This window comes from Drosophila virilis, chromosome 5 (assembly GCF_030788295.1).
Source record: "Drosophila virilis strain 15010-1051.87 chromosome 5, Dvir_AGI_RSII-ME, whole genome shotgun sequence".
Lineage (NCBI taxonomy): Eukaryota > Metazoa > Arthropoda > Insecta > Diptera > Drosophilidae > Drosophila > Drosophila virilis.
The window spans coordinates 18873152-18900030 of record NC_091547.1 but is presented as its reverse complement, the minus strand read 5'-3'; the positions used below and the strand labels follow the sequence as shown (position 1 = coordinate 18900030).

At 41.4% G+C, this 26879-nt stretch overlaps 3 protein-coding genes across 5 annotated transcripts; 1 reads left to right on the top strand and 2 right to left on the bottom strand.

Moving 5' to 3' along the window:
- Positions 1-45: 45 nt before the first annotated feature.
- Positions 46-16494, bottom strand: prom (prominin). Of its 3 annotated transcripts, none has more exons than XM_070210029.1 (19): positions 15911-16494; positions 12704-13073; positions 10238-10293; positions 9925-10157; positions 9677-9864; positions 9348-9443; positions 8341-8552; positions 8062-8218; positions 6769-7294; positions 4918-5209; positions 4288-4541; positions 3031-3462; positions 2713-2973; positions 2483-2626; positions 2236-2391; positions 1971-2156; positions 1038-1124; positions 910-975; positions 46-787 (listed from the first exon to the last, which is right to left on the bottom strand). In XM_070210029.1, exons 2-19 carry the CDS (start codon positions 12981-12983, stop codon positions 766-768), a joined length of 3648 nt encoding a protein of 1215 aa, XP_070066130.1. In that variant the 5' UTR covers positions 12984-13073; positions 15911-16494; the 3' UTR covers positions 46-765. The 3 variants fall into 3 exon arrangements, with proteins under 3 accessions (XP_070066130.1, XP_070066129.1, XP_032292954.1); XM_070210028.1 differs by having other exon boundaries at positions 47-685; XM_032437063.2 differs by lacking the exons at positions 1971-2156; positions 2236-2391; positions 2483-2626 and having other exon boundaries at positions 51-685.
- Positions 10470-11754, bottom strand: LOC6626528 (UBX domain-containing protein 2B). The gene has a single exon (XM_002049429.4). The coding sequence runs from the start codon at positions 11656-11658 to the stop codon at positions 10570-10572; it is 1089 nt and encodes a 362-aa protein (XP_002049465.1). The 5' UTR covers positions 11659-11754; the 3' UTR covers positions 10470-10569.
- Positions 16495-22730: 6236 nt separating the features above from the next.
- On the top strand, positions 22731-26498 carry ppk (pickpocket). Its single transcript, XM_002049431.4, has 7 exons — positions 22731-23034; positions 23098-23361; positions 23533-24046; positions 24117-24256; positions 24687-24817; positions 24881-25121; positions 25176-26498. The coding sequence occupies exons 1-7, from the start codon at positions 22769-22771 to the stop codon at positions 25447-25449; spliced, it is 1830 nt and encodes a 609-aa protein (XP_002049467.2). The 5' UTR covers positions 22731-22768; the 3' UTR covers positions 25450-26498.
- Positions 26499-26879: the final 381 nt, after the last annotated feature.

Below are 26879 nucleotides of genomic sequence, written 5' to 3'. Positions count from 1 at the left end.
AATTTATATTTATATTCTTTAGAGATGTGCTCCGCTACAAGAAGGGATAAGTTATATAATCGTAACATTAGTTTTGATAGTTTAGGATTAATTTAGATTTGGATTCCAGCATCGGCAGAAATGTGCACCTATACATATTAAGTCTCCGATTTAAGTATAAATATTTGACACAAATGCCAGTCTAAGATCTCAGACTTATTCCAGAAAGCGATGTACATAGATTGGATGTTGGAATGTTTTCTGCGGGTTTCGAGTTCCTGACCTTATGATTTGCTAGGCGAAGGGCTAGGCTCTGTGGTTGCTTACAATAATAGATACCTTTTGGATGGATTGTTTTATTTATTAAACTTATTTTAATATGATTTTCTAAGTCCACCCATATAAATTTATATATATATCTATATGGATTGTATATGTTGCTCTATTCTTTATTTGTGATTGCTTGCAACCGTAAATGCTTAATAAGTATTAAATCGTTGATGCTACAATTTAGTGACTAGACTACATTTAGCTTATAAAGAAATATCGTAAGCCAAATACAAAACAAGGTTAACTTAGCGTAGGCCACATTATTTAGTGGATATTACGGCTCAAGTACATGGGATTCGGATTCGGTGAGTCAGCATCTTCGAAGACAAAGTCCTCCTCTTCGTTCCAACGCACGCTGCGTGCCCCACTGCTATTTCTATAGCATTTTGCGGGGTATACACGATCGTGCCATTTTGGGGGTAGTTATCGGTTGGCAGTACGAGAAAAAAAGTAAGTTCAGAATATATAGACTTTGTCGCTGTGAACACATAAGAATTGGTTGTGTGTTTTGCTTGTTAATCTCTGTCGATTACAAATCAAAAATCAAAAGAAACCAAAAAGCAAACTCATTCGATAATTGTTTAATAACGTTGGTAGAACCTGTTCAAGCCGGCCGCTGGCGGAGGCGGAGGCGGCGGCGCGCTGCGTGGCGGAGTGCGACGTGCTCTGCAAATGAGAATCATAAAGCTTGTCAAAATGTTACCCATCAAGGGAGTATCTAGTCTTACGCCGCAACAATGTCAGCGTCCATATGTGCACCAGTACCGTACATATCGCTCTCGTCCATGTCATAGTCATCGGTACCAGTGCGTTGGCTGTTGCAAGAAAAAGAGATAGAATATTTTATTTTATTTTTTTTTTTTTAACAATTAACTCCTAATTTAACAAGAGCAGCTACAATGCGGTAAGGTGTAAAGCGTTCAATGCGTTGAAATTAACAATTATTACAGTTTATTATTATATTAACATTTTGTATTTTGTCTGAGACTGTTTGCAAATAGCGCTCTGTTACTAAAATTATGTTATCTTAACGTGCGTTGCACAGAAAATAAATAGAAATGCGACAGAAATAGATGTAATTTTAATTGTTCACCGTAAATATCGAATATTCCATTGTTCATTTTACCGCAAGTAAACATTTTATTTGTTTTAATTTTTTATATTCTGTTATATATGAATTTCAGAAAAATTTAAACAAAAATAATTTTCTTATAGTTTTTGTTAAAAAATTTCAAATTTGTAATATTTATAAATTTTACTCTTACATTTGCATATTATCCTAACATGGCTGTTAATCAACATAACAAGTTAACAGAAGTTTCTTGATATTTCTGTTAATATTTTGCAAACACAATTATTAACTTCAAGTTGAACAAAATCTTAAGCAGTGGAAGTTTTAAAGGAAAGTTTCGTATGATATCGCTTGAAATGGTTTAGGTGAATATACGAAATTATAATCACTTCTACGGTCAAGGGGGTAGCAATAGTTAAAGTTTGTTATTAACAATATTAAGATAACATTGTCGCTGTTAAATTTCTATTGGAAATAGGAAAATTTAACATGCAAATTTATTTTCAAAATTAATAATTAGAAATTAAGTGGTTTCAGGCAGAGGAACACAGAATTGTGAGTCGACACAGAGACAGCTGGGACAACTCACAGAAGCTGACTCCGCTTGTTAATAATGTCCTGCACGGCTCGGGCAGTCAGCGAGACTTTGTTCCTCAAACGCATCGGCGTTCGGGGCATGGGCACGGCAGCCGGTATATCCGGATTGACGCTCAGAACGGGCGTAACCGGACGACGTACCGCTTCGCTGCCAGATCTATCCACATTGGTACCACGTCTTGAATGGAGAAATGAGTCACTGGAGGGTCAATTGCAAGTGGGCTAGGGGCGTGGCTTTTCACTGAAGCAAGACTTACAACTTTGGCTTAGTACGCAGCTGGGTGCGGCTATCTGGCTGCTGGCGGCGCATGTCTGGCTGCTGCCGCAGCTCGGGGCTGACGCTGTTTTTGGCGCGCCAGCCGCTGTCCTGCGGCTCATCCCCAAAGTCAAGCTCCTCAGTGCTTTGCCGGTGACTGGCAGCGGCAACAACAACAGAGTGTCAGAGTCAGAGTCAGAGTACTTAAGTGTGTGGCACAGGGGGTGGGGGACCTTAGCTAAACTTACAGAGGCGTCTTGATCTTATTTCTGGACTGCCAAATGTTGACGATCTTTCTAGACTGACTGCTTTCGCGCTCATTGGAGTTGGCTCTACTGGGCGCACTGGATGAACCCCAATTATCATCCTCGGTCATAGTGCCACCGCGACGCCTGTTTGGGTTTCAACATGAAATGCGATGAGTGGAAGCTGGTGAAGATGTGCGGCTTGGCCAATTTTTGTGGGCGTCTCTACTCACAGCTGCTGGCGACTGCGCACTGGCGTATTGATGGTCGCCATTTCGCGCCCACGGCTTAGCTCACGCTCTCGGCTACGCTGATCACGCTCCCGGTCACGATCACGCGCGCGCTCCCGCTCCAGCTCCCGTTGCTCCGACTCCTGGCGACGCTGAAGCTGCTGCTGCTGCTGCTGCTGCTGCTGCTGCTGATGCTGCGGTTGTCTCGATGGCGTTGAATCCTCATCGCCTATGTCCAGTGTTTCCTCGGTGGCAGTGCGTCGTCTATGAACAAGAGTTCTGTTATTTCCCGCTCGCCCGCACCTCCCTCTGTCTACTCACAGTGGCGGTCTGGCTCTAGCCGTGCTGCTGGTGCTGCGTTCCCTCTGCTGATCACGCTTCGCAGAGCTACTCGTGCGCTGCTTCTGGCGTCCACGACTGTCGCCGCGACGTGACCGCTCGTCGCTTCTGTCGCTCCTGTCGCTTCTGTCGCTGCGTTGTCGATGCTTGCCCTTGCTGCGTGCCTGCGCCCTCTGCATCGCATTCAGGCGCGTCTCTATGGTGATCAGATTGAGACCCACTGGCGTACCGATCGCCCAGAGCAGCAGTGTTAGGAATATGAAGAACCAAAGCCCATTGATGAAGTCCACCAGATTGCGGCACAGAAATATGCGACTAGCATCAAACGTATCGTAGAACGGGCGGCACTTGGTTGTCGTATCACCCAGCTGTGACTCCATAGTGGCTCGGCTGCTGGTCAGATAGGTCTTGAGGCTGTCAAAGGAGTACATATTGAGAGCTGGTTTAGGAAATTATTGATTTTTATTTTGTAGAGCTTATGGCTCTATGGCCAATATTTAACCTACTTATTTTCTTACCGCTTAAGTATAAGCAAATAAGTTAGGAGAGTATTAAAGTGTCGAGCCACAGCGAAGTGGCTCATTCATACCTAATTATAAGATTTTCTTATAAATATGTAAAGTCTTACATTTGCTTTCAAAAATTGTAATTTCAATGAACAACTTCAGATCAGGGCACAGGGAATCTGCCAGCCGAACACTTTTGTATGGTTTTAGTGTGACTTGTTTCTGCCTGTTTATAATTGGAAAGTGACTTTCACGCTCACTCAGAAGTGTTTACCATAACAGAGGGCTAAGACCATCTTTCAACAATTGCAGCTTGGAATTGTTTTGCATTCTCATTTCAAGTTGTCCTTCACACACTTCAGACAAGAAACCAACAAAAAGCACAAATGCAATCATGACACTTGGCAAACTTAATCAAACGATTACGACTTTCAATTATCTGATAAAACAGTAAAAGCTATGTGCAGTGGCCTGGAGTTGAGGTTGTTTGCCTGTTTGTTGGTTTGCCTCTAGAGAAAAGAGCAATACAACAATAAAACAAACACACAAGCACACACACACACAGGGACAGACCAGAAGGACTTGGTCAGCCACAGGCGAGACGAAACGAGTGCCCCATAGAAAATCGGTCAGATTTCAATGCAATTAACCCGATAATTTCTTGCATGCCTCTATGCATGTTGCATGCAGCATGTTGCATGCTTCCGTTCTTGCTGTGGCCCACTCCACTTACCGCTCCGTGTATACACGCGTCAGATTGTGACAGATCTCGCCGGCCTTGTTCTCCAAATAGCCCTGTATGCTTTTCAAATGATTGAGCGTCTGATTGACCTGCTTTGCCCAGGGATCCCGCTGCAGCTCCAGTGCTGTCAGATGGTAAAGTATCTCATTCTGTAGGTTCTCCAGCGGTTGCAGTATGGCTGCCTGCAAACGTTTCGACCGGCTGCCCAGCGTGGTCATGCGAGAAGATGTGGCTACGTCCTGAATCTGAAAGGCATCAGTGGATAACAAATTAACGGATTAGATAATTCATATAGCTAGGCTAAATCAAGCAAACGTTTGTCTTAAATTGCATATAAACACTTCAAATATAATAGTTCAGAGTAGATATTCTTAGTTTGTGTACTGAGATAAAAAAAAAGGAACTAAGTGGATAGAGTATACAAAATTTGATCAGCAAAAAATGGGTTGCAGTTAGCAAAAATAATGCTCAGATTAAAAACAAGCAAAAAAGAAAAGATTCAAAATATATTTTCAGTTTTGCTTTCTGTATTCGAAATGATGTGTATCAATAATACCCGAAGTGCAGTAATATAAAATCGATAGGCACATAATTCGTTTTATGGATGTGAAGTTCGCTCACCTGTAATGCAACGCGTTGCATTTGATCGATGAATGTGGCCAAGTCCTTCTCGGGCGTGGGCGCACCGACACTGTTGCGGTATGTGGTCAAATTGAATGCAGATGTTTGCAGCATATTCTCCAATATGTTCTGTATGGACTGGGTGAGCGACAACAGTGTGCGTTCCGATACGGAAATGGCATCGATGGCCGTTGAGACTTTTGGGAATTGTTTTAAATCGGCTATTTTTGTGGTATTCACGAACGCATCCAATTGAAAGACATTGTACGATGCTTGATTTTGTTCGCAGCCCCTGATTGCGTATACGCCATGGTGTGACATTGTTCAATTGTGTGTGTGTGTGTGTGTGTGTGTGTGTGAACATGTGTTTGTGTTCATAATGTCGGGCAGAGTTATGAGTGGTTCGTAGCAAAGAAATGTCAAATAAAGTTTAGTTGAATTCATGCGAACTTGTCAACTTCAATATGCGTGGAGTTGGCCATAACCACACACACACGCACACACACGCTCATACACACATACTGCATATAGTTAACTGGCCTGAGTTGGAGCGGTATTTGAGGGCACAACTGTGGGTTGGAGCATGCGGTCATGCCTATGTTGCATCGGATCGCATGCATGCGCATTTGTAGCTGTGCAGATAATTGGAATTGGGCTTAAAATTTGCGGCTACATGAGCTGTGGGTGCTGCTGTAGGGCGTGGTGTGTGTGTGTGTGTGTGTGCGTGTGTGTTTTGCTGTACTCGCATTCTGCGTAAAATTAAGTGCCGTGCGGTGGCTAACAAATTTCATTGGGCTTTGAAAACTTTGCGGCTTGGTTGGCTATACGGGTATCTAAATTCTATGTTGTCCATGGACTGTGCTCTGCGGCTTGAATAATAAGTGCTGAACGGTGACGAAAATATTTGATTGCTGGTCATCTCTACTTGGGGCGAACTTTGGCCAAGTGCAAACTTGTGATAGTGCTATCAAGGGACTCTGGGTAATCTAGTGTGGCTTTGAAGCGGGTTGGCAACAATCAATAGACACGTTTCGGGCGGGTTGACAGGGTACAATTCATGCTTTGGCAAGTTCAAAAGGGTGCGTTGACCTTTCAACTGTGATCCTATTGGCCTAACTATCAAGTATCCCTTCCATGAAAAGAGCCCAGATTAAAATGGTCTTTTAATAAAAAACAAATCTGTCAAAAATATAAGAAAAATAAATGCACTGTGCATATTTTGGTCAAAACTAAAAGTATTATTTGGATTTACAGATTTTATTTCATAAGAATATGCATTTAAATAAATAAATATATGAAACTCAGGGTCAAGCTGTCCGCTTAACCAATCAAAGCGGTTGCGTTTGATTTCTTGTATATGGACATGTTTTTGTTGTGCGCTGTGAAAATTTTATTAATTTATTTATTTTTTCTAAATATCTTAGCTCTCAATCAATATTATCATAGTTACTTTTCATTCTTACCGTTTAGTTTAAGGAACTTTTATATAAGCATAAACTTTTATATTAGGACAGTTTATGATAAATGTAAACATTCTTATGCCCAACAATACTCAATGTATAAGTATTTACCTAAATTGCTCATCTTCAAAGCGAACTGAGGGCTTGAGAGAGTAAAATATTGACAGCTACCCAAAAAGTCGTCTGTGAGTAGGAAATATGTGTTGCGCATGTTACTTTGGGGGCTATCAAAATTACAGGCACGTACAGTATCAAAGTAATTGGATAACAAAATTCGTTACTTGTTGGACTTGAGTTGGTTATATGTACATATTGGGTTATCTGGGGAGTCTAAGTACACGCATATTAGTGGGCAGAGGTAATAAAGTTCAAGGTGCAAAGTTCAACTCACCGGAGCGCAGTGCCCAGATTGACATTGACCACAGACCGATTGACACCAGCGGGACGCAATAGCTCACCGATGATGCCCGTTTGGGGCTCGTCAGCATAAACATAGCCGGGCTTATCGAATAGCTTACCCAGCATCTCGTAGTTGTTGTCGTTGAGAGAGCGACAGAGAAATACCTCTGTGTTGCCACCAATGGCCAGCGAGAAGACGCCATAGAAGGTGAGGCAAATGCTGCCCACACATATTATCAATACGGCGACGAAAAATACCACGCCCGACTTCACATTCGATTCGCACAGGAAACAGCAGTAGGACATCAACATGAAGAGCATCACCCAAACGATCACCATGGCTGCTATCCAGCCAATGCTCCAGTATGTGTTCGCCCACTCCTTCAGCTCATTGTAGCCCGGCTCCAGAGCTGGCCACATGCGCTGCAGCCGCTGCAGCAGGGCATTAATTGTCGACGTTAACATCTGGGCATTGGCCGTTGTCCGGTGCCTGATGCTGGCCAGCTGCTCCAGCGTATCTGTGGACAAGTTTGGAAATTCAATTAGTGTATTTTGCGGCCCAGGTGACAGTAATTAATATTGTGTTAAACTTGAACCAAACCCAACAGCCGTCCCATTGTGCTTTCTGTTTGTTACGGCAGATTTCATGCCCCACACTGCTTGAAACTGGTTGCCCCTGGATCCTAGCACGTGCTATTGATTGAAGTGTACATTTAAATTGAGGCCATAATCGAGTTTTGTTTATGTTTGAGAAGATTTTTGGATGTTTTAGATATAAACATATTAAATAATTGTTGACAAAGTGTGTGCAAGTGTGTTTGGGCTTTCAAATATATAATATTTAAGAGAATATTAAGAAATTTAAGAAAATTCTTCTTCAAATATGGCATTTCACAATGCGTCTAGACAAATATTTGTTGATCAAGAATAAATTTGCACATTTTTTCGTCAGCATGTTAGCATAATAAAAAAGAATTTTTATATTATTTTAGCTTTGTTAAAAAATTGTTTCACAAGTAAACCGGTTACTTTTTTCTTGGCCATCTTTTGTTTTTTATTATTTAGCTAAAAAAAAGGTATTAAAGAATTCTTTTAATAAAAATTGCTATAGAACAGAAAATATGCTGCATAACAGTTGGTGAAAACTTTTTAAAATTTAATAAGTTCTTGTTTGATATTTGGATTAGATTTTGACGGTTTTATAAGTTCCTTTCGTTTTATTAAGCGTTCACAATGTTTTCACTCCCCCGTACTATATTATTGTGTCAGCTATGATTGGACTTACAGTTGCGTTCATATGCCGTGTCGTGTTTGACTTGTTGCGGGAAATTGCTGAAAATGGAACGTGAGACGCCAACTTCCGATGTCAGATTTTTGACAGTGGCACCAAATTCAATTTCGCCCAAATAGCGCATGCGAAAAATGCTCTGGTCCTCTTGCAGCTGACAAATCGCAACGAAATGGTATATGACCGCAGTTGCGACAAGAATTAGAAGGCAGTTGGAAATGAAAAGGGCGAAAATTAAACGGATAAGGCGAAAATCAAGTTGACCAACTAACTCACCGTCTTAAGTGCGTCGACTACGCCATTTTCCTCAAAGCTGCGTATACGCAATGTGTCGCAGAGCGGACGATCCCGGTACGTGCACTGGCGCTGCAGCACGGACAACTGTATTTGCAGTTCCTCCATGCGGGCGGCGGCCTCCTGTGACAGCTTCAAGGCGCGTCCGACGGTCTCCTGGAGCATGAGCACGCGATAGATGAGCTCCGCATTCGCTGCGACAAAATCCACGAAAACATGATTGTAGCATATTTATTTGGGCTAACCAAGGAGTGTGGCCTGAGCAGGGGCAGGCCAAGGCTATGAGTCCTGCTCTAAATTACACATTGTGTGCGAATCTAATGCAGTTTCCCTCTTGACATTTGTGCTCTGCTTGTGTCAACTTGCCACCGGATGTGGATGCCGCCTGCCAGCCTGACTGAGCCTCTCATATCGTAGCACGCGACATCCTCTCGAGCTTTATATTTGCGATTGGCCTCCCCATAATGAAATTGGGCGCAAACAATCGCTTGTCTCGGCGGACTTCAATATTTATTGTGATATATGACAAGATTTTGGTGGCAATTTTGCCAAAAGTCAAAGCATTAAAGAAAATAAGTTCTGATGCTTCTAGAGAGCTCATGATGTATATTTATAATAATGTTTTTACTAACAGTCAAGTCTCTAATGGAAAACCCAGAATGTGTCTGTTCTCTACGTTAAAATCAGATTGAATTTCCAATCGGCCTGTAAAATTATAGCCAAACTTGAACTTGCTACAACAAAGGATGGTAACATAATTATTTGTTCTTGGGTCACATTTTTAAATTCTATTACTTCATTCTCATTGCTTCTTTTTATATGATAAAGCCCCGTTTGTATGATTGTGAAGAATTTCACACTTCTCTAAGTCAAGACCTGAATGGATTTGTCGTACCGTAAACAAAAAGTACAATTCTGATCTGGGTCAAGTCCGAGTTGCACGCATTGAGGCAGACAATCGCAGTGGAGCACTTAACCAAAAGACTCACCCAGGCTAAGTGTCGTCAGTGAATCATATGCCAGCTCGAGGCCAGTGTGTGCGGATATTTCCGCTTGAATTGGCTCGCCAAGGAGAACATCCACGTCTGCGGGAATAGAAAAGAGACAGACAGTTTATTGAGTTCACATAGAGTGCGCACATGGGCATTTGCTGCAGTCACGAGTAGGGTAGGGTGGGACAGTCACTGCAATAACTCACAATGCAATGCATAAAGTTTTAGCATAATACATGAATCGAAAACTATAAAATGTAAGCGACGCGGCTGGTCATAAAGTTGGCAAAAGGAAAAGTTTTTATTTTAGGTGCCCACCCACTGACCTTCCAAGTCTTTGACGACTTTCTCGACGGAAACATGAAAGCCATTATCCAGTTTGTGTTTGATTTGTAGATGCGTGTCCTTAAGAAAGACCTCGACATCGTGCACTGCGGACTTGACCATCTCTGGCGTCATCTCAATGCCCGACGAGAGGCGACTGTTCGCATAAAATATGCTAAAGTCGCTCAGCCTGCAAAGTGCCATTAAATTGAGTCAACTCCAAAGTAAAACTTTCCAATTGGCCACATACGTGAGCAGGATAAAGACAATCCAGAGAGTGACCAGCCCGGCGCTTTTGCGACAGCGCAGAGTCTCCTCCAGCGACTCGTCGCGTATGTGAACCTGCGCCTTCCGTATAAGCTCCACTTCATCATGGGTGGCGCGACGGCCACAGCACCACGCACAGGTGGCAATCAGCGGCACCAGCGCCAGTATGGCAAAAATGCTCACCAGCGCTATGAAACCGGATTCGATCTTAATAGCCTACCAAAAATATAATTAAGAATATTTACAGAGATTCAATGGAAACTTTTATCTTGGAGAAATTACTCTCCATTACTTACGTTGGCGGCAAAGTCGATTAGGCTGACATTTTTGTGAAGTACATCTCGTATGGAATCTGCCAAATAAATTAAAAAAAATGTTTTCAACTTGAATACATGTATTCAACAAATACAAAGACCCAAAAAAATCTAAAAAAAAAATTAAAAATATAAATTTACATAAATTTGTGCTTAAAAAATGTTTACTAAAAATATTTGTTGACTGAACACTCGAGAACTTTGCCTGCTTACATTCGAATTAAAAGTATATGATTTATTATACAATATGGATATTACATATTTATTGTACACTATTCATCAAACAAATTTGGTGTTGTCCGCTAATATAACTTTTACTCAGTCGACTGTTCAGCTTGGTCGGGATCCTCGCTGATATGCTGAGTGACCACTACATTGAGCAGATTAGCCTCGGCCAAGGTGCGGGGATCGCTCTCGTGAAGATCGTAACGTGGAAAGGCAGTCATGAGCAGAAAGTTTTCGCTGCTATATTGAGGCCTTGCCATGCGCACATATCTGTAAAGATCGCCCACATTGTGGGTGGTATTGAAGCGTGCGGCGATACGGCTGCCATTGGCGAGACGAAACTGAATGGTGGTCATCTCCGTCTGTCCGTTCAGCTGCAGCGTGTTCTGCGCATTTTCCTCGTGGCGCTGCTGCAGCTCCACCGGCGTCAGCTGCTCATTCGACTGTGCGGCAAGTTCGATGCGTGGCGTGGGAGTGCACAGGGGACGTCCGAAGCCCATGAACTGTTTACGCGAGAGTTCGCGATAGGACTCGTTTGTGTGATCGCGCACGCGCAGCTCAATGCGTTGGCCAAGTTCCTGCATCTCATCAGGGAAGTCGCCGCGCATAATGGCACTCAGGAAGCGCTCATTCTCGGGTACCTCGTAGAGCCGCAGTGAGCCGTCGTCCAGTGAGAAGCCCTCGGACCAGAGATGCAGCACAACCAGACTGTGCTCGTTCTCTTCCAGCTCGGAGTCCGAGTCCAGCTCATCATCATCGCGTGCTGGCGGCGGATTTATGGGATGAGCGCTGCCCAGACGCTCGCCATGGCCCCAAGCGCGCAGACTGCGATCGCTATCCGCCGTGGTCAGCGCCGGCGTCGAATCGTCAATTTGCACACGTTTAGACGACTGGATGCCGTCCCTGGGTGGCTGCGGCATGGAGCTGTCGGAGGTGCCGCCATTGTTAGCCTCGGGCTCATCCTCACGGTTGGCCGTTTGACGACTCAGCAGGCTCTGCAGGGATTGCAGTCCCTGTGCGTCAGTCGCATTGCTGTTCCGCCCTTTAGCCTTGTCGTCTTCGTATTTAAGGCTCGCCTGCTCCAGGGCCCAGTTGTTGGTCGTCAGGTAATGTCTTGCTACCTCCTCCTGTTCGCCATGTTTCTTCATAAAGCTGGCTAGCTTTTGCTCATCGGACATCTGCGGCTAGCCTGTGCTCCTCCTTCAACTTGTTGACCAATTTTGATAAATAAATTTTCATAAATTCATATTGTTCTCTAATCAGCTTAGTCTAAGCTGACTTTGCTTTAAATCTTCAACGCCTGGAACCTGTTTTGATGGCCAGCGCGATGACTTGCATATTTGATAAGGACTCGGCACTGACGAAAACCGTGTACTACATGGCGTAATGTATGTACGACTAAGAGCCATAAACTATACGCCAACTGAATTTAGTGTCATGATTTAATCCAATCTCTAGCAGCGTGCGGCATTCACAATGCCCCACGCATGGCCGAGCTGTGACCATGGGAATCATTCACACTCTGAGAGCGAACAGTGGCCTTCTAATTGTAAAACTTTTAAAATTTATCTGTATTTCTATGTCGATTTAATAGGTCTTATATGTAGATTTTCCAGATATGCTTTTATTTAAATGGGATATAAAATATGTTTTGGATTGATTGAATGCTTGAAGTAAAATTTGTTAAGCCTATACTTGATTAGGAATTTGTTTACAGCAGAAATAAAATAGGGCTTAATCGTAAAGTTATTAATTGAGCATACATGAGCTTATTAAGTTATTAGAACTAGAAATATATATGTATATAGACTTTCTACTATAAATACAAGTTTATTTTATATAAGATTTATTTGAGAAGTATATTTTTAATGCTCGACCTTTTGTCTTATCTATCTTCAATTAATACACTGAGTATTACTTAAAAATAGTTGAACTCCTTGAAGTTATATAAGTTTTTAAACCTTAGTTCATGGATTGCAGAATATTGTCCAGGATTCTACATTTTATATATGTTATTGAATAACTTTATTGTTCTCTACCATTGTAAATGATATAAAAGTGTGCATTGTCCTATTTAAATCCTTGGCTGTTGGCAGGCAGTCAAAACTAGTTACCAAGCCACACACACTCGCACATTCTCTCGCACACACACACACACACTCCCACAAAACATATATGTATACATATGGGAAAGACAAAACCCTGACCCTTCCAGAAACTTACCAAGCGGCAATTCTTCGGGCGTGATAAGCGATAAAAATTCACTAACGTAGGTGAATATAAATGGTCCCGGCGCAATGTCCATGCCTGGTATGCTGTATGTAAAAAATGTGGATGGCGTTGTTGTTGCTGTTGTTGCTGTTGATTCTATTGTTGTTGGGGCGATTGTTGCTGCCGTGCCACTAGACATTGCTGCGGCCGTCGCTGTTGTTGCTGTTGACGAGAACATAATTGTTGTTGCGGCTGGCGTTGGCAGTGTTAGATTACGTATACGTAGGTCCATCTTCGGCCGGTTGCTTATCCGTGTGTGACCACAACTCCCTATGAGTGTGTTTGCCTAAGTGTATCTGTGTCTGTGTGTGTATGTGTGTAGCTGAAATGAATAAATGGGATAAGAGCACAATGAATGCCTGGAAACCCGACAAGAATGGACGACACACAGCCACACACCTACACACACTCATGAGTTGTGTGTTGGCTGCAGGATGCTGTAAAATATTTTCGGAATTTTGTGCTCCAATTATGCATTCATATATATGCCCCGAACCAGCCGCAAGTAACTCACATGGATTATATGACACACACGAATATAAATTAATAATTATTGCGCTTGTGAGAAATTTTCATATATTTTTTCTTAGCAATTAATTTGCAGCTGAAGTTCTTCATGTAATTTAATATGCTTATTAAAAGAAAGCAATCAAGACAAATTCTTGTACCAAACATATATTTTATGATATAAATATTTGTGTTTACGCCTTAACATAATTTCATAAAAAATAAAGTGGATGCCAAAAAAGTGAGGGTGTATGGCGTTGTTATTTCAAATATCTCCAACTTATTTTTTAATAAATGAAAATTATTGAGAATGTGCGTAGCTAGTTTGAGTTGCGATCAGTAACAAGAATACGAAGACCTTTAAAATTTGATTGTTTATTTTTTGTCATTATTATTCTAAGATGATTTTTATTTATATCGAATTAACAGAACCTATCGTAAACCTCAAGTGCCTCACAGCTCTTATATTTTTCCTAACATAGATGTACACAAGTATACTTTCTGCCTTGACCAAGTTCGTGTTGTATTCAATTTTAAACTTTTCCATTGTACGCCATTCGCACTGTTCCAAGGTGCTGTCCCAAATTGGCGGCACATTTGCTTGAATCGTATTCACGGCACGACGCCAAGTATTGTCCCTGAATTTGTGACGCCTTGAATTGAATTTTCCACTCGTTAATTCTATTAATTTCATTTTTCATTTATTTTGTGTCTTTTTGAGTTTTCGTTCGCTGTCTTTGGCCTTTCAACTGCCGTCAACAGTAGAGAATTGTTTTACACCTCGTGGGTAATGACTTTCATTGCCTGCAGCATTTTTGTTGCACATATAAATACATGTATTTGATTCACGTATTTTATGTCTCTACTTTCGACGCTCTGCGCGCTGCTGTGAGTGCGGCAACCCCGGTCGCTGGCGAAGCCCCGCAAGCACTCGGCAACTCTTCCACAATTTCCTTGACAATATGCCGCAGTACTGGCCAATGGCCACACTAATTGCTTTGCTCTGGGATTTGCACTGTTCAGAATTAGAACAAACCAATACGAGAGAAACTTAAATAGTCTTGAGCACAAAAGTGGGTCATTAAAATGCGATACCCCAAGTCAGGGCATGGGTACGGCTGTGTTCGGTTCTACTCACTGGGTCTCTTACTCAGACTCTACCCCTCTTTCGCTGCCTTTCTTTCTCTTTCTCTCTCTCTCTCTCTCTCTCTCTCTCTCTCTCTCTCTCTCTCTCTCTCTTAGTTGCTGTCTCTGTCTGTGTCTGTGCGATTATGTGAGCTCAATGGACACAAGTCAAGGCGCTCGAGTTGCTTGCCAAGCTCTTCTGAAGGCAACTCGATACGCATCGCGCTGAAAGGTGCTATGGACATGTTTTTGCTGTTATTGCAATTGTTCATTGTTGTTATTGTGTTTGTTCGGAGCACATTAGTTTAAGCCGTTTTATGATAAGTATCTGGCTTTATGGCATGAGGTGCAAAAGTTCATGCACAGGGTTAGATAAGGTAGTTAAACTTCAAAAGTGCCTTTGTTTTACTAAGTACTATATTAGGTATTTAGTATAAATCGATAATTAATATTGTGTGCACAACCAAAACGTTTGCTTAAATAAATACAAGGAACTGGCAAGTTAAGCTAGTACGTATCTTAAATATAATATCAAAATTAACAAATATAACAAAGGTTTATTGCAACAACATTGACAATTTTCAAATACGCTTGAATTGAAAATAAGCAGGAGTTAACTATGATTTTGAAATATATTTTTGGACCTTTGTGATCTCATATAAATAGTATATATCCATGCAACAAGGATCTGACTTTCTCATCAATCGATTGATTAATTCGTTCTTATGGAGGAAAAAGTCAATCTGTCTGAAAAAATATATACAATTAATATGAATGTTCTAGTTTCAGCTTTAAACAAAAACAATTATTATAGCGTAGTAATTTCTTGAATATAATCATAAAAATATGGTTTAGTAAAGTTCAAGGTTTGATTATTACGATTTAAGGTTCGATTTAGAAATTGAATGAAGGCTTTGATATACACGATTCGGTTACATTTTGGAATGTTCTATGAAGAGCTTTAAGAAATATTCCCATTACTTGACTGTGGCGCAATCTTAATACTTCCTTAAAGAATAATTTTCCAAAATTTGCAGATATTTCTCCATAGTTCATTTTTTTATTAAGTATAATGCTGCATTAAATCTTACCATGCTTTAAACTTTAAAATATTGTCATCTGTTCGCGCCTTAACTCTAAGAGATTTTTTATTAAACTATTTGTATAATTTAATTTCTATAAAAAAAAAACGCTCTTTAAGCTTTTAAGTTATTTGATAAAGCGTGTGTTGACACCTATAGAAGCAGAGTAAAAAAGTAGTTTTCACTTTTTTTTCTGTCAATTATTTAATTTATGCGATTCAAGTGAAGTTTGCATCTGTTTGAAATTTAATTGCTATTGAAAGCATTCAGTGGTCGTTAAACTCGGCATATAAACGAGTGAATGTCAGTGTGAATGTGAATGTGAATGTAAATTGGAGTCAATGATTTTGATGTGAATGAGTCGTGGTATTAATGCTTAACGCTCCACTTCTTGCCAATGTGCAAAAAGCTACTAATTAATAAATTATATGCCAAATAAACTTACCTCGTTTGCTGTTTAAATTGTTTGATTTACGAGCGCCTCTCTTTCTCCCTCTTACTCTCTCTCTCTCTCTCTCTCTTTCTCGCTCCCTCTCGATTTTACTTTATATTTGTGTCTCTTTTATTATTTGCTTGTTTAATTAGGCTGGCTGTTACACATTGTCTGGAATTTCATTGGGCATTTTTTTTTTATTGAAACTCATTAAAATGCAAATTCCAACAATTTTATGCCGATTTATTTAGCCACACTTTTAGTTTATAAATTTATTTGCACATATTGTAAATGAAATAACTGCATCGATTACAGTCTGCACATATTTGCTTGCATATGCGGAATTTTTCACCAAATTGCATTTTCCACCTGCCCAGTCATTTTTATTGATTTATTTGTAATTTGTTTTAGATGCCAACATTTTCCACGAAAGCTGATGCATTTTACTGTACATTTTTTTCGCAATGTGCAATCACAAATAATCATGCGCAGCGCCGGGATCTGGACGCAGTGTCCTGGGATCAGGGTTTACATAGACTGTATAGGAATTTTTTTAAGTCAACAGGCACAAAGCTGGACACGTTTTGCAAAGTCAAGCGCCCTCTCAAGACTGAACTACAAATGGCTCGAAGCCTAAATAATCGCCAAAGAAAACTTAGAAATTCTCTTTATTTTATTTTGTGGCAACAGGCATGTAAAAACCGGCAAAAGCGTATGGTACAATTGTCCATAAACAGTGGTGAATTCCATTCCTTCATTTCACTCACCCAACTAGCACGTGCTAATCTGAGCTATTGGCGGGAAGTATTTTCTTTCTGTGTTCTCTACATGCTAAAAGATATACATACAAATTTTAAATTGATCTCTATATAGAAACAAATTTGTCAAAAGTGCTAAAAACCATAAATATATGCCTTTTATTTGTCGGGCAAATAATTACTGCAGTCGCTACGTTATGAGTTATACCCAAACCACAATCCTCAACCGCAAAGCCAGATAAGTCGGCTCAAACTAAGGACTAATATGAACTAGTTCATTTTGTCAGGATCGTTTCTATATAAGAACAACAGCTGAACTTCTCTCTTGCAGTTGCTCTTGGAATCCCAACTGAGACGCATTGTTTTAAAGATCAACTAAATAATTTATTTATAAACAGAAAAAACAATGCGTTCCGCGGGTCTCTCAGCCTTTGTGGCTGTGATTCTTATGTACAGTAAGTCTTTAAGTGAGCTACAGATATGGAAAAGTTACAACAATAGCAGTTTAATTGTTTTAAATTTGTAATAAAACTATACAAAAAGTGTATTTGATACAAATATATTGAATTGAATTGATTTAATAATTAAATGAAGATTTAGAATATATAAAATATAACTGAGAACCTCCCAATTTAGTTGGAGATTATTTTATAAATTTGCTCATTGACTTAACTAAAACATTTTAACAGTATTGGCTCAAAAATTAAATATTAATTTTCTTTATTTAATTTCCTAATGAAATTATCATTGTATTGTATTTATAATTGATCGTTTCCGCAACGATTCCTGAGGAGGTAGCAGGGATCAAATGCAAGCTGCACCCTACAAACTTGTGCGACAATCTGAGGTAAGACAACTTAACATTTTTTAAAAAACTTTTTTAATATCTCGGGTAATAGCTCCGCGTGGAGGTATGACGTTCCAAAACGACATAACTCCCCGCGGAGATATGACGTTCCAAAACGACATAACTTCCCGCGGAGATATGACGTTCCAAAACGACATAACTCCCCCCGGAGATATGACGTTCCAAAACGACATAACTTCCCGCTGAGATATGACGTTCCAAAACGACATAACTCCCCGCGGAGATATGACGTTCCAAAATGACATAACTTCCCGCGGAGATATGACGTTCCAAAACGACATAACTCACCGCGGAGATATGACGTTCCAAAACGACAAACCTCCCCGCGGAGATATGACGTTCCAAAACGACATAACTCCCCGCGGAGATATGACGATCCAAAACGACATAACTTCCCGCGGAGATATGACGTTCCAAAACGACATAACTCCCCGCGGAGATATGACGTTCCAAAACGACATAACTTCCCGCGGAGATATGACGTTCCAAAACGACATAACTCCCCGCGGAGATATGACGTTCCAAAACGACATAACTTCCCGCGGAGATATGACGTTCCAAAACGACATAACTCCCCGCGCAGATATGACGTTCCAAAACGACATAGCTTCCCGCGGAGATATGACGTTCCAAAACGACATAGCTTCCCGCGGAGATATGACGTTCCAAAACGACATAACTTCCCGCGGAGATATGACGTTCCAAAACGACATAACTTCCCGCGGAGATATGACGTTCCAAAACGACATAACTCCCCGCGGAGATATGACGTTCCAAAACGACATAACTTCCCGCGGAGATATGACGTTCCAAAACGACATAACTCCCCGCGGAGATATGACGTTCCAAAACGACATAACTTTCCGCGGAGATATGACGTTCCAAAACGACATAACTCCCCGCGCAGATATGACGTTCCAAAACGACATAGCTTCCCGCGGAGATATGACGTTCCAAAACGACATAGCTTCCCGCGGAGATATGACGTTCCAAAACGACATAACTTCCCGCGGAGATATGACGTTCCAAAACGACATAACTCCCCGCGGAGATATAACGTTCCAAAACGACATAGCTTCCCGCGGAGATATGACGTTCCAAAACGACATAACTCCCCGCGGAGATATGACGTTCCAAAACGACATAACTTCCCGCGGAGATATGACGTTCCAAAACGACATAACTCCCCGCGGAGATATGACGTTCCAAAACGACATAACTCCCCGCGGAGATATGACGTTCAAAAAGGACATAACTTCCCGCGGAGATATGACGTTCCAAAACGACATAACTCCCCGCGCAGATATGACGTTCCAAAACGACATAACTTCCAGCGGAGATATGACGTTCCAAAACGACATAACTCCCCGCGGAGATATGACGTTCCAAAACGACATAACTTCCCGCGGAGATATGACGTTCCAAAACGACATAACTCCCCGCGGAGATATGACGTTCCAAAACGACATAACTTTCCGCGGAGATATGACGTTCCAAAACGACATAACTCCCCGCGCAGATATGACGTTCCAAAACGACATAGCTTCCCGCGGAGATATGACGTTCCAAAACGACATAGCTTCCCGCGGAGATATGACGTTCCAAAACGACATAACTTCCCGCGGAGATATGACGTTCCAAAACGACATAACTCCCCGCGGAGATATGACGTTCCAAAACGACATAACTTCCCGCGGAGATATGACGTTCCAAAACGACATAACTCCCCGCGGAGATATGACGTTCCAAAACGACATAACTTCCCGCGGAGATATGACGTTCCAAAACGACATAACTCCCCGCGCAGATATGACGTTCCAAAACGACATAGCTTCCCGCGGAGATATGACGTTCCAAAACGACATAGCTTTCCGCGGAGATATGACGTTCCAAAACGACATAACTTCCCGCGGAGATATGACGTTCCAAAACGACATAACTCCCCGCGGAGATATGACGTTCCAAAACGACATAACTTCCCGCGGAGATATGACGTTCCAAAACGACATAACTCCCCGCGGAGATATGACGTTCCTAAACGACATAACTTCCCGCGGAGATATGACGTTCCAAAACGACATAACTCCCCGCGCAGATATGACGTTCCAAAACGACATAACTTCCCGCGGAGATATGACGTTCCAAAACGACATAACTCCCCGCGGAGATATGACGTTCCAAAACGACATAACTTCCCGCGGAGATATGACGTTCCAAAACGACATAACTCCCCGCGGAGATATGACGTTCCAAAACGACATAACTCCCCGCGGAGATATGACGTTCCAAAACGACATAACTTCCCGCGAAGATATGACGTTCCAAAACGACATAACTCCCCGCGCAGATATGACGTTCCAAAACGACATAACTTCCAGCGGAGATATGACGTTCCAAAACGAAATAACTCCCCGCGGAGATATGACGTTCCAAAACGACATAACTTCCCGCGGAGATATGACGTTCCAAAACGACATAACTCCCCGCGGAGATATGACGTTCCAAAACGACATAACTTCCCGCGGAGATATGACGTTCCAAAACGACATAGCTTCCCGCGGAGATATGACGTTCCAAAACGACATAACTTCCCGCGGAGATATGACGTTCCAAAACGACATAACTCCCCGCGGAGATATGACGTTCCAAAACGACATAACTTCCCGCGGAGATATGACGTTCCAAAACGACATAGCTCCCCGCGCAGATATGACGTTCCAAAACGACATAACTTCCCGCGGAGATATGACGTTCCAAAACGACATAGCTTCCCGCGGAGATATGACGTTCCAAAACGACATAACTTCCCGCGGAGATATGACGTTCCAAAACGACATAACTCCCCGCGGAGATATGACGTTCCAAAACGACATAACTTCCCGCGGAGATATGACGTTCCAAAACGAAATAACTCCCCGCGGAGATATGACGTTCCAAAACGACATAACTTCCCGCGGAGATATGACGTTCCAAAACGACATAACTCCCCGCGGAGATATGACGTTCCAAAACGACATAACTTCCCGCGGAGATATGACGTTCCAAAACGACATAGCTCCCCGCGCAGATATGACGTTCCAAAACGACATAACTTCCCGCGGAGATATGACGTTCCAAAACGACATAGCTTCCCGCGGAGATATGACGTTCCAAAACGACATAACTTCCCGCGGAGATATGACGTTCCAAAACGACATAACTCCCCGCGGAGATATGACGTTCCAAAACGACATAACTTCCCGCGGAGATATGACGTTCCAAAACGACATAACTCCCCGCGGAGATATGACGTTCCAAAACGACATAACTTCCCGCGGAGATATGACGTTCCAAAACGACATAACTCCCCGCGGAGATATGACGTTCCAAAACGACATAACTCCGCCGAAAATAATGTCCGATTTTGGAATTTTATACAATCTTTGACTCGTAAAGATCAGTTCTATCTATAATAGTAATTAGTTCCGTGATTGCCATAGATTGATGTTACAAAAAAACAAATTCTCAGAGTACATATTTAGTTCGATAATTATTTATGAATATTTATGAATAAATGTTAGGTATATATGTTTACATAGGAAATACGGTCTCAAGATTTTAGTTCAAGTGACAATTTTTTTGATGATTTATAGTAAAAATACATAATAATTGTCAAATTCGTTTCAATTTAAATTAATAATTATAGCAAAATGAATGTTGCAAGTTAATCGGATAAGAGGATGGATATGTATGTTACAACAGCAAGAATTAACTTAGACTTGGAGTGGTTTATTTAGCATTATAACAAAAAACCTAATACCATTTCAGAATTCTAACTACAGCTTCTGTCAGTTGAATAAATTTGCCTAAACTTAGTTTGCTGCACATTAGTTGAATAGTTTCATACTTCTACTTGGAGCTTTAAAATGATCCAATAAGTATTAAAAAAACAGGGTTTTCTGTTTTTTTTTCTTTCAGCATTTATGAACTGCTTGTGCCTTGGTCTTTGCATAAAGCACTCGAAGATTTTGTTTTTGAAGTCGCATCAACGCCAAGCCGGACAAAGTTTTTGCTATGCTTCGTGCCCAAGCGTTGACAGTGCCTGTGGGGGGGCTGAGCTGAGCTGGGTGGCTGGGGTTGAAAAGTATGGGGGGATGGCTGCCAGGCTGGCTGCCACCCAATGCCGTTTCAAACATATTGTCACAGGCTCACAGCGTGTGTCGACAACGGCAACGACGACAATGTCGTTGCGCCTCAGCGTATGCAATGCTTTTCATGGCTAAAATTCAATTTTCCTTTGATTTATGCATTTTGTGTTGCGGATTTGCACGGCAGCCGCAAGCATGCCGCAAACTTGCATTGCTTCCAAATTTAAAACTTAAACTCTGAAATTGCATCAAACGAAACTTGACAACATCTGCAATTGCAGTTCCAATTCAAGTTGCATTTACAGTTGCGGCTGCTACTCACGTAAACTTCCCTGAAAGCATTCCAGAATTGACACAACCACTTTGCTCCATAAGCACATTTCGCGGATTGGTTTTTTTTTTACATTTGCTAAGGAATGCAAATGTGCCGTGTGTTCCTAGGTATTTCGGCTTCGCCTACAAGCTTTTATTTTTATAAATGCTGCGGCCGATAAAGGGATATCAATGGGGAAGTATGCCATTTTGGTTATTAGCACCAGGGCTGAAATTTGTTTAATATCAATGCTGGGTAGATATATATTTCTTAAACATTTATGTCTTATACTACAGCTTAACTGATGAACTATTCGGTGAAATTCAGACCTTCAGTCATGTAAAGCAATATCTCTTCAAATATTTTCATTTCTTTTTCAAAAGTTAAGTAAAAGTAACTATGTATTGGAAATAAGTTTTCTTCCTATTCCTTTAAAATAGCACTCATAAATTATTTATTTATACTACTTCACATATACTTGACTAAGAAAAGTCATATGAAGAGCTTTTGAAACACATGGGTTCGTCAATTTAAATACCTTAAAGCATTAAAGTGCTATTGAAAATTTGCAAGCTTTGTATTACATAAAAGTGCCAGAGCTATACTTAATTTCCATCCACATATAAGCCAGCAATTAGACTAAGTACATGGACAATGCGGCATTCCCGAGTCCCCATGCACTAAGTGCGACATCCCACAGGAATGACCCGTGTACACACCCATTTGTGCGCTGGCTATAAAACCACAGGACGCATAACGGGCCAGCTTAGTTGAGGCATTGACGTGCGTGGAGGCGTTTGGAACATGGCCGCAACAGTGGTGCAAGAGGATAAGCCCAGCTGCTTGCTGCCGGGTCCGGAGCTGTTGGCCTTGCCGGGATTCGACTATCAACGCGCCAGCATCACTTCAGCAGCGCTTAGCGATGTGCCGAGCGATGTGATTATCAAATCTCGGATCAGATACGGCAGTCGTCTGTCCGCCTGCAAGGGTCTTCTGCTGGAGTACTCGAAGAGCACCACCATACACGGCATACGCTACATATTTGAGGTGCATCGTCCCATCTATGAGAAGTGCGTGCGTGTCCTTAAAGTTGTCCAGTACCCGGCTAATTGTGTGTCTGTGTGTGTTCACAGATTATACTGGCTGGTGCTGACTTGCACATCGGTTTACTTTGCGGTTTCGCTCATTTGGGCCACCTACCTGAAGTGGCAGGACTCGCCGGTCATATTGGGCTTCGACGAGACGCTGGTACCCGTGCATAAAATACCATTTCCCACCATAACCATATGCCCGGAAATCAAAATGGAGCGCAATGTCTTCGACTATGCGAACATCTCACAACAGATCTGGCAGGACTTTAAGGAAAACAATCAATTCTCCGCCGTGGACGAGCAAGAGTTGAGTATTATCCTAGAAAATAATTACGTTTAAGGTATGTAAGTATAGAAAGCACAATAGTTTGCAAAGCTTATTTTACTGCTTACCTCATTCACCGATTCAAGAAATGAGTGGAAATCGTTAAATTGAAGTTTAGAGTAAAACAGCAATTTTAATATATTTATTTACAGTCTGGAGCGCCTGGCCGCAACAATGCACATTTGTGACTCGGATGTGGCTGCCAAATTCGCACCGCTGTTGTCGAATCTGCGCAGCAATCAACCGCAGGATGTGACCGAGACACTGGTGGGTTTAAGCATATCGAAGAATGAAACGGGCCCATTTTGCCGCTGGAATGGTCGCTTCTACTTTTGTGACAAGCTGTTTGACTTTGTGGCCACGGACGAGGGCATTTGCTATCAGTTCAATGGACTGAGACCCAGGGATATATATCGCGATGAGCGTTACGTCAGCTACGTGGATCCGGATGAGGTTGATTTTCAGAACTACTTTGACCAGGATTTGCCCAGACTTAATAAAATAAAAGGTAACTGGTCGCTGGATACGGGCTTTGTAAATCAAGGCCAGAACTCGTATCCACAGCGCACGGTGGCGTCTTCGGTTCGCAACGGTTTCTTTGCCTTTCTGCAGGGACTGGAGCACAATTACGACTATGACTGTCGCAGCTTTAAGCAAGGCTATAAGGTGCCTAATATATGGTGTATATATACGTCATACGCGGTTCTAGGTGTGTTCCAACAATTTTTCATTGCAGGTATTTCTTAACTCTCCGGAGAGCGTGCCGCTCACCTCCGGCAATTACATACTGGTGCCCCATGGCCATGAAGTCATGGTTAGCGTGCTGCCCAACTATGTCGTGTCCACGGATAATTTACATGAAATTAGCCCTGAAAAGTGAGCACATCAGAGACACCCACAGCACATGATGAAAAGAATATTATTATAACACTCAATGCATTTAAAAGCCCTATAGGTGTTTATAGAAAAATGCAATATTTTGTAACATTCATAAGATACATGGCATCCATTTTCATAAAATGAATTTCGTAAGATCTTTATCGCCTCATTCATTCATACCATGCACAGCACACAAAACATTCACAGCACACAAAACATTCAACACATTTTCACTTTTTTTGAGTTATAAGTATCTTGCATAATCTTAAATAATATAACATATCCATCCATTTAATTTGCATATTCACAATTTTCTCCGCTAAACATTTATAGCACTCAAAGCATTCATAGCATTCATATTATTTATAACACGCATTACATTTGTTTCATTACAATTAACATTTATATCATTCGTTTTATTTCACAGACGTCAGTGCTACTTCGATGATGAGCGCGCCCTTAGTTTCTTTCGCAGCTACTCGCAGAGCAATTGCCAGACCGAGTGTCTGTCCAACTTTACAATGGCCAAGTGTGGCTGCGTCAAGTTCTGGATGCCCAGTGCGTGACAATTGACTCACGTCTATCGTATGATGCATAATTCAAACCGTGACTTACTTGCAGAGCCCTTAGATGTGCCAGTTTGCGGTCTGGAAAGCATTGCCTGCTACACTGCCGCGCAGGACGAGCTCTACAGCTTGCTGCAGAACCAGACGATACAGCAGAGTCTCGACCCCAATGCCAAGGTCATGTGCAACTGTATGCCCGCCTGCACCTCGCTGGAGTACAATTTTGAGATCTCTCGTGCCTTCTATAACGTAGAGAAGACAATTCGCGCCTTTCGCGAGGTGTACGAGCACACAGAGTACGTATGCATTACTGTATCTGATCTGCGGCTTCTATATGCACACACTTGCAGCGCTATTGGTTCTCGTCTGACCGTGTACTTCAAGGAGCATCAGTTTACGGCCATAAAGCGTACAATTCTATTTGGCGTATCCACGTTGATATCTAATTGTGGCGGCATCTTTGGCCTGTTTATGGGCATCTCCAGCTTAAGTTTTATAGAGCTTGTCTATTTCTTCTCGATGCGTATTTGCGGCAGTTGCAGTCAGAGGCGTAAGCGCAAGGCCATGCGTCACATATTTTCGCAGGATCAAAAGGAACAGGATCAAGTGCAACTTGAGCCGTGAGGCTCTGGTCGTCTTTGCTTACATGTTCACATTATATATTCTCTGCTACTTATATATTGTATGTACATAATTGGAGTCTTTGGTATTCCACATCCCGCTTGAAAGTAACAATTTCCTCTATCAAAAATTTAAGTGTTTTGAGTGAGAAACTTTTTTATTTATTTTACTTTTTTATATACTAGCAGGTATTACCCGGCCTTGTCCGTTGAACGTTTTGTGCTGCAAATTTTAGATATTAAATTTCCACTTTTATTTAAAAATATGCTTCAAATATATGAATCAACGATTTCCGCCCATTTTAGACTTGCTGAAGAATTAACACAGACACAGACAGTTACTTTCAAATCATTACATTCTTCAATATTTTAAAGTAGTAAAATTAAAACAATCTTAAGACGATTGAGTATAGCAAATATTTAAATTTTGATAACTATAAGAACAAAACTAACACGGTAATCCAATATTTATTTGTTGGCTGGCTCGAGGTCCGTGTTTGTTAAAACAAACAATGAAAAACAATTTTATTCAATTCTCTTCCGATATATTTCGGTTGCACATCGGCAAACCGTCTTCAGGGCACTAACACCAAGATACAAAAAACAATTAACAATTATAATACAATAAATTAAACATTATTTCGAACATTTTACATACATTATTTTACACGTCTGCGCTTTTTGACGTGGAGATTGTTACTGAGGTTGTTTGACTGTTTGAGAGGTGTCTGTACAAGTGAGCGCAATTTTCTGTGTCTGTCTTGTAGTTTAGTCGTTTGTAGGTTGGTGTGTTAATTATGTGTAGCATTTCCAATGTGTGTCGCTTGTTATAGTGTTGTTCTTGTTGTAAGATTGTTGTTTCATCAAAATTTGGTGTGTGGTTGCTTCTTATACAATGGGTCATAAGTGCTGTTTTCTGTATATTATTTTGATGTCTTAGTTTGAAGTCCGATTTATGTTGACTAATCCTTGTTTTTAGCTTCGATTTTGTTGTACCTATGTAGACACTATTGCACTTGTTGTTGTTATCCCCGCCACATGGTATTTGGTAAACGACGTTGCTTCATTCGATCGATGATCGAAAAAAGCAACGTCGTTTACCAAATACCATGTGGCGGGGATAACAACAACAAGTGCAATAGTGTCTACATAGGTACAACAAAATCGAAGCTAAAAACAAGGATTAGTCAACATAAATCGGACTTCAAACTAAGACATCAAAATAATATACAGAAAACAGCACTTATGACCCATTGTATAAGAAGCAACCACACACCAAATTTTGATGAAACAACAATCTTACAACAAGAACAACACTATAACAAGCGACACACATTGGAAATGCTACACATAATTAACACACCAACCTACAAACGACTAAACTACAAGACAGACACAGAAAATTGCGCTCACTTGTACAGACACCTCTTAAAC

What these genes read in the sequence shown, in the direction of transcription:
- LOC6626528 (XM_002049429.4), bottom strand. Translation starts at nt 11,658, where the DNA reads ATGTCCGATGAGCAAAAGCTAGCCAGCTTTATGAAGAAACATGGCGAA.
- prom (XM_070210028.1), bottom strand. Translation starts at nt 12,983, where the DNA reads ATGGACCTACGTATACGTAATCTAACACTGCCAACGCCAGCCGCAACA. An exon ending in AATCTGGGCACTGCGCTCCG is followed by an intron (nt 5,210 to 6,768) that starts GTGAGTTGAACT and finishes ATACGCAATCAG; the next exon opens with GGGCTGCGAACAAAATCAAG. An exon ending in GACGCTGACATTGTTGCGGC is followed by an intron (nt 976 to 1,037) that starts GTAAGACTAGAT and finishes TCTCATTTGCAG; the next exon opens with AGCACGTCGCACTCCGCCAC.
- ppk (XM_002049431.4), top strand. Translation starts at nt 22,769, where the DNA reads ATGGCCGCAACAGTGGTGCAAGAGGATAAGCCCAGCTGCTTGCTGCCG. An exon ending in CGTCAAGTTCTGGATGCCCA is followed by an intron (nt 24,818 to 24,880) that starts GTGCGTGACAAT and finishes ACTTACTTGCAG; the next exon opens with AGCCCTTAGATGTGCCAGTT. An exon ending in GAGGTGTACGAGCACACAGA is followed by an intron (nt 25,122 to 25,175) that starts GTACGTATGCAT and finishes ACACACTTGCAG; the next exon opens with CGCTATTGGTTCTCGTCTGA.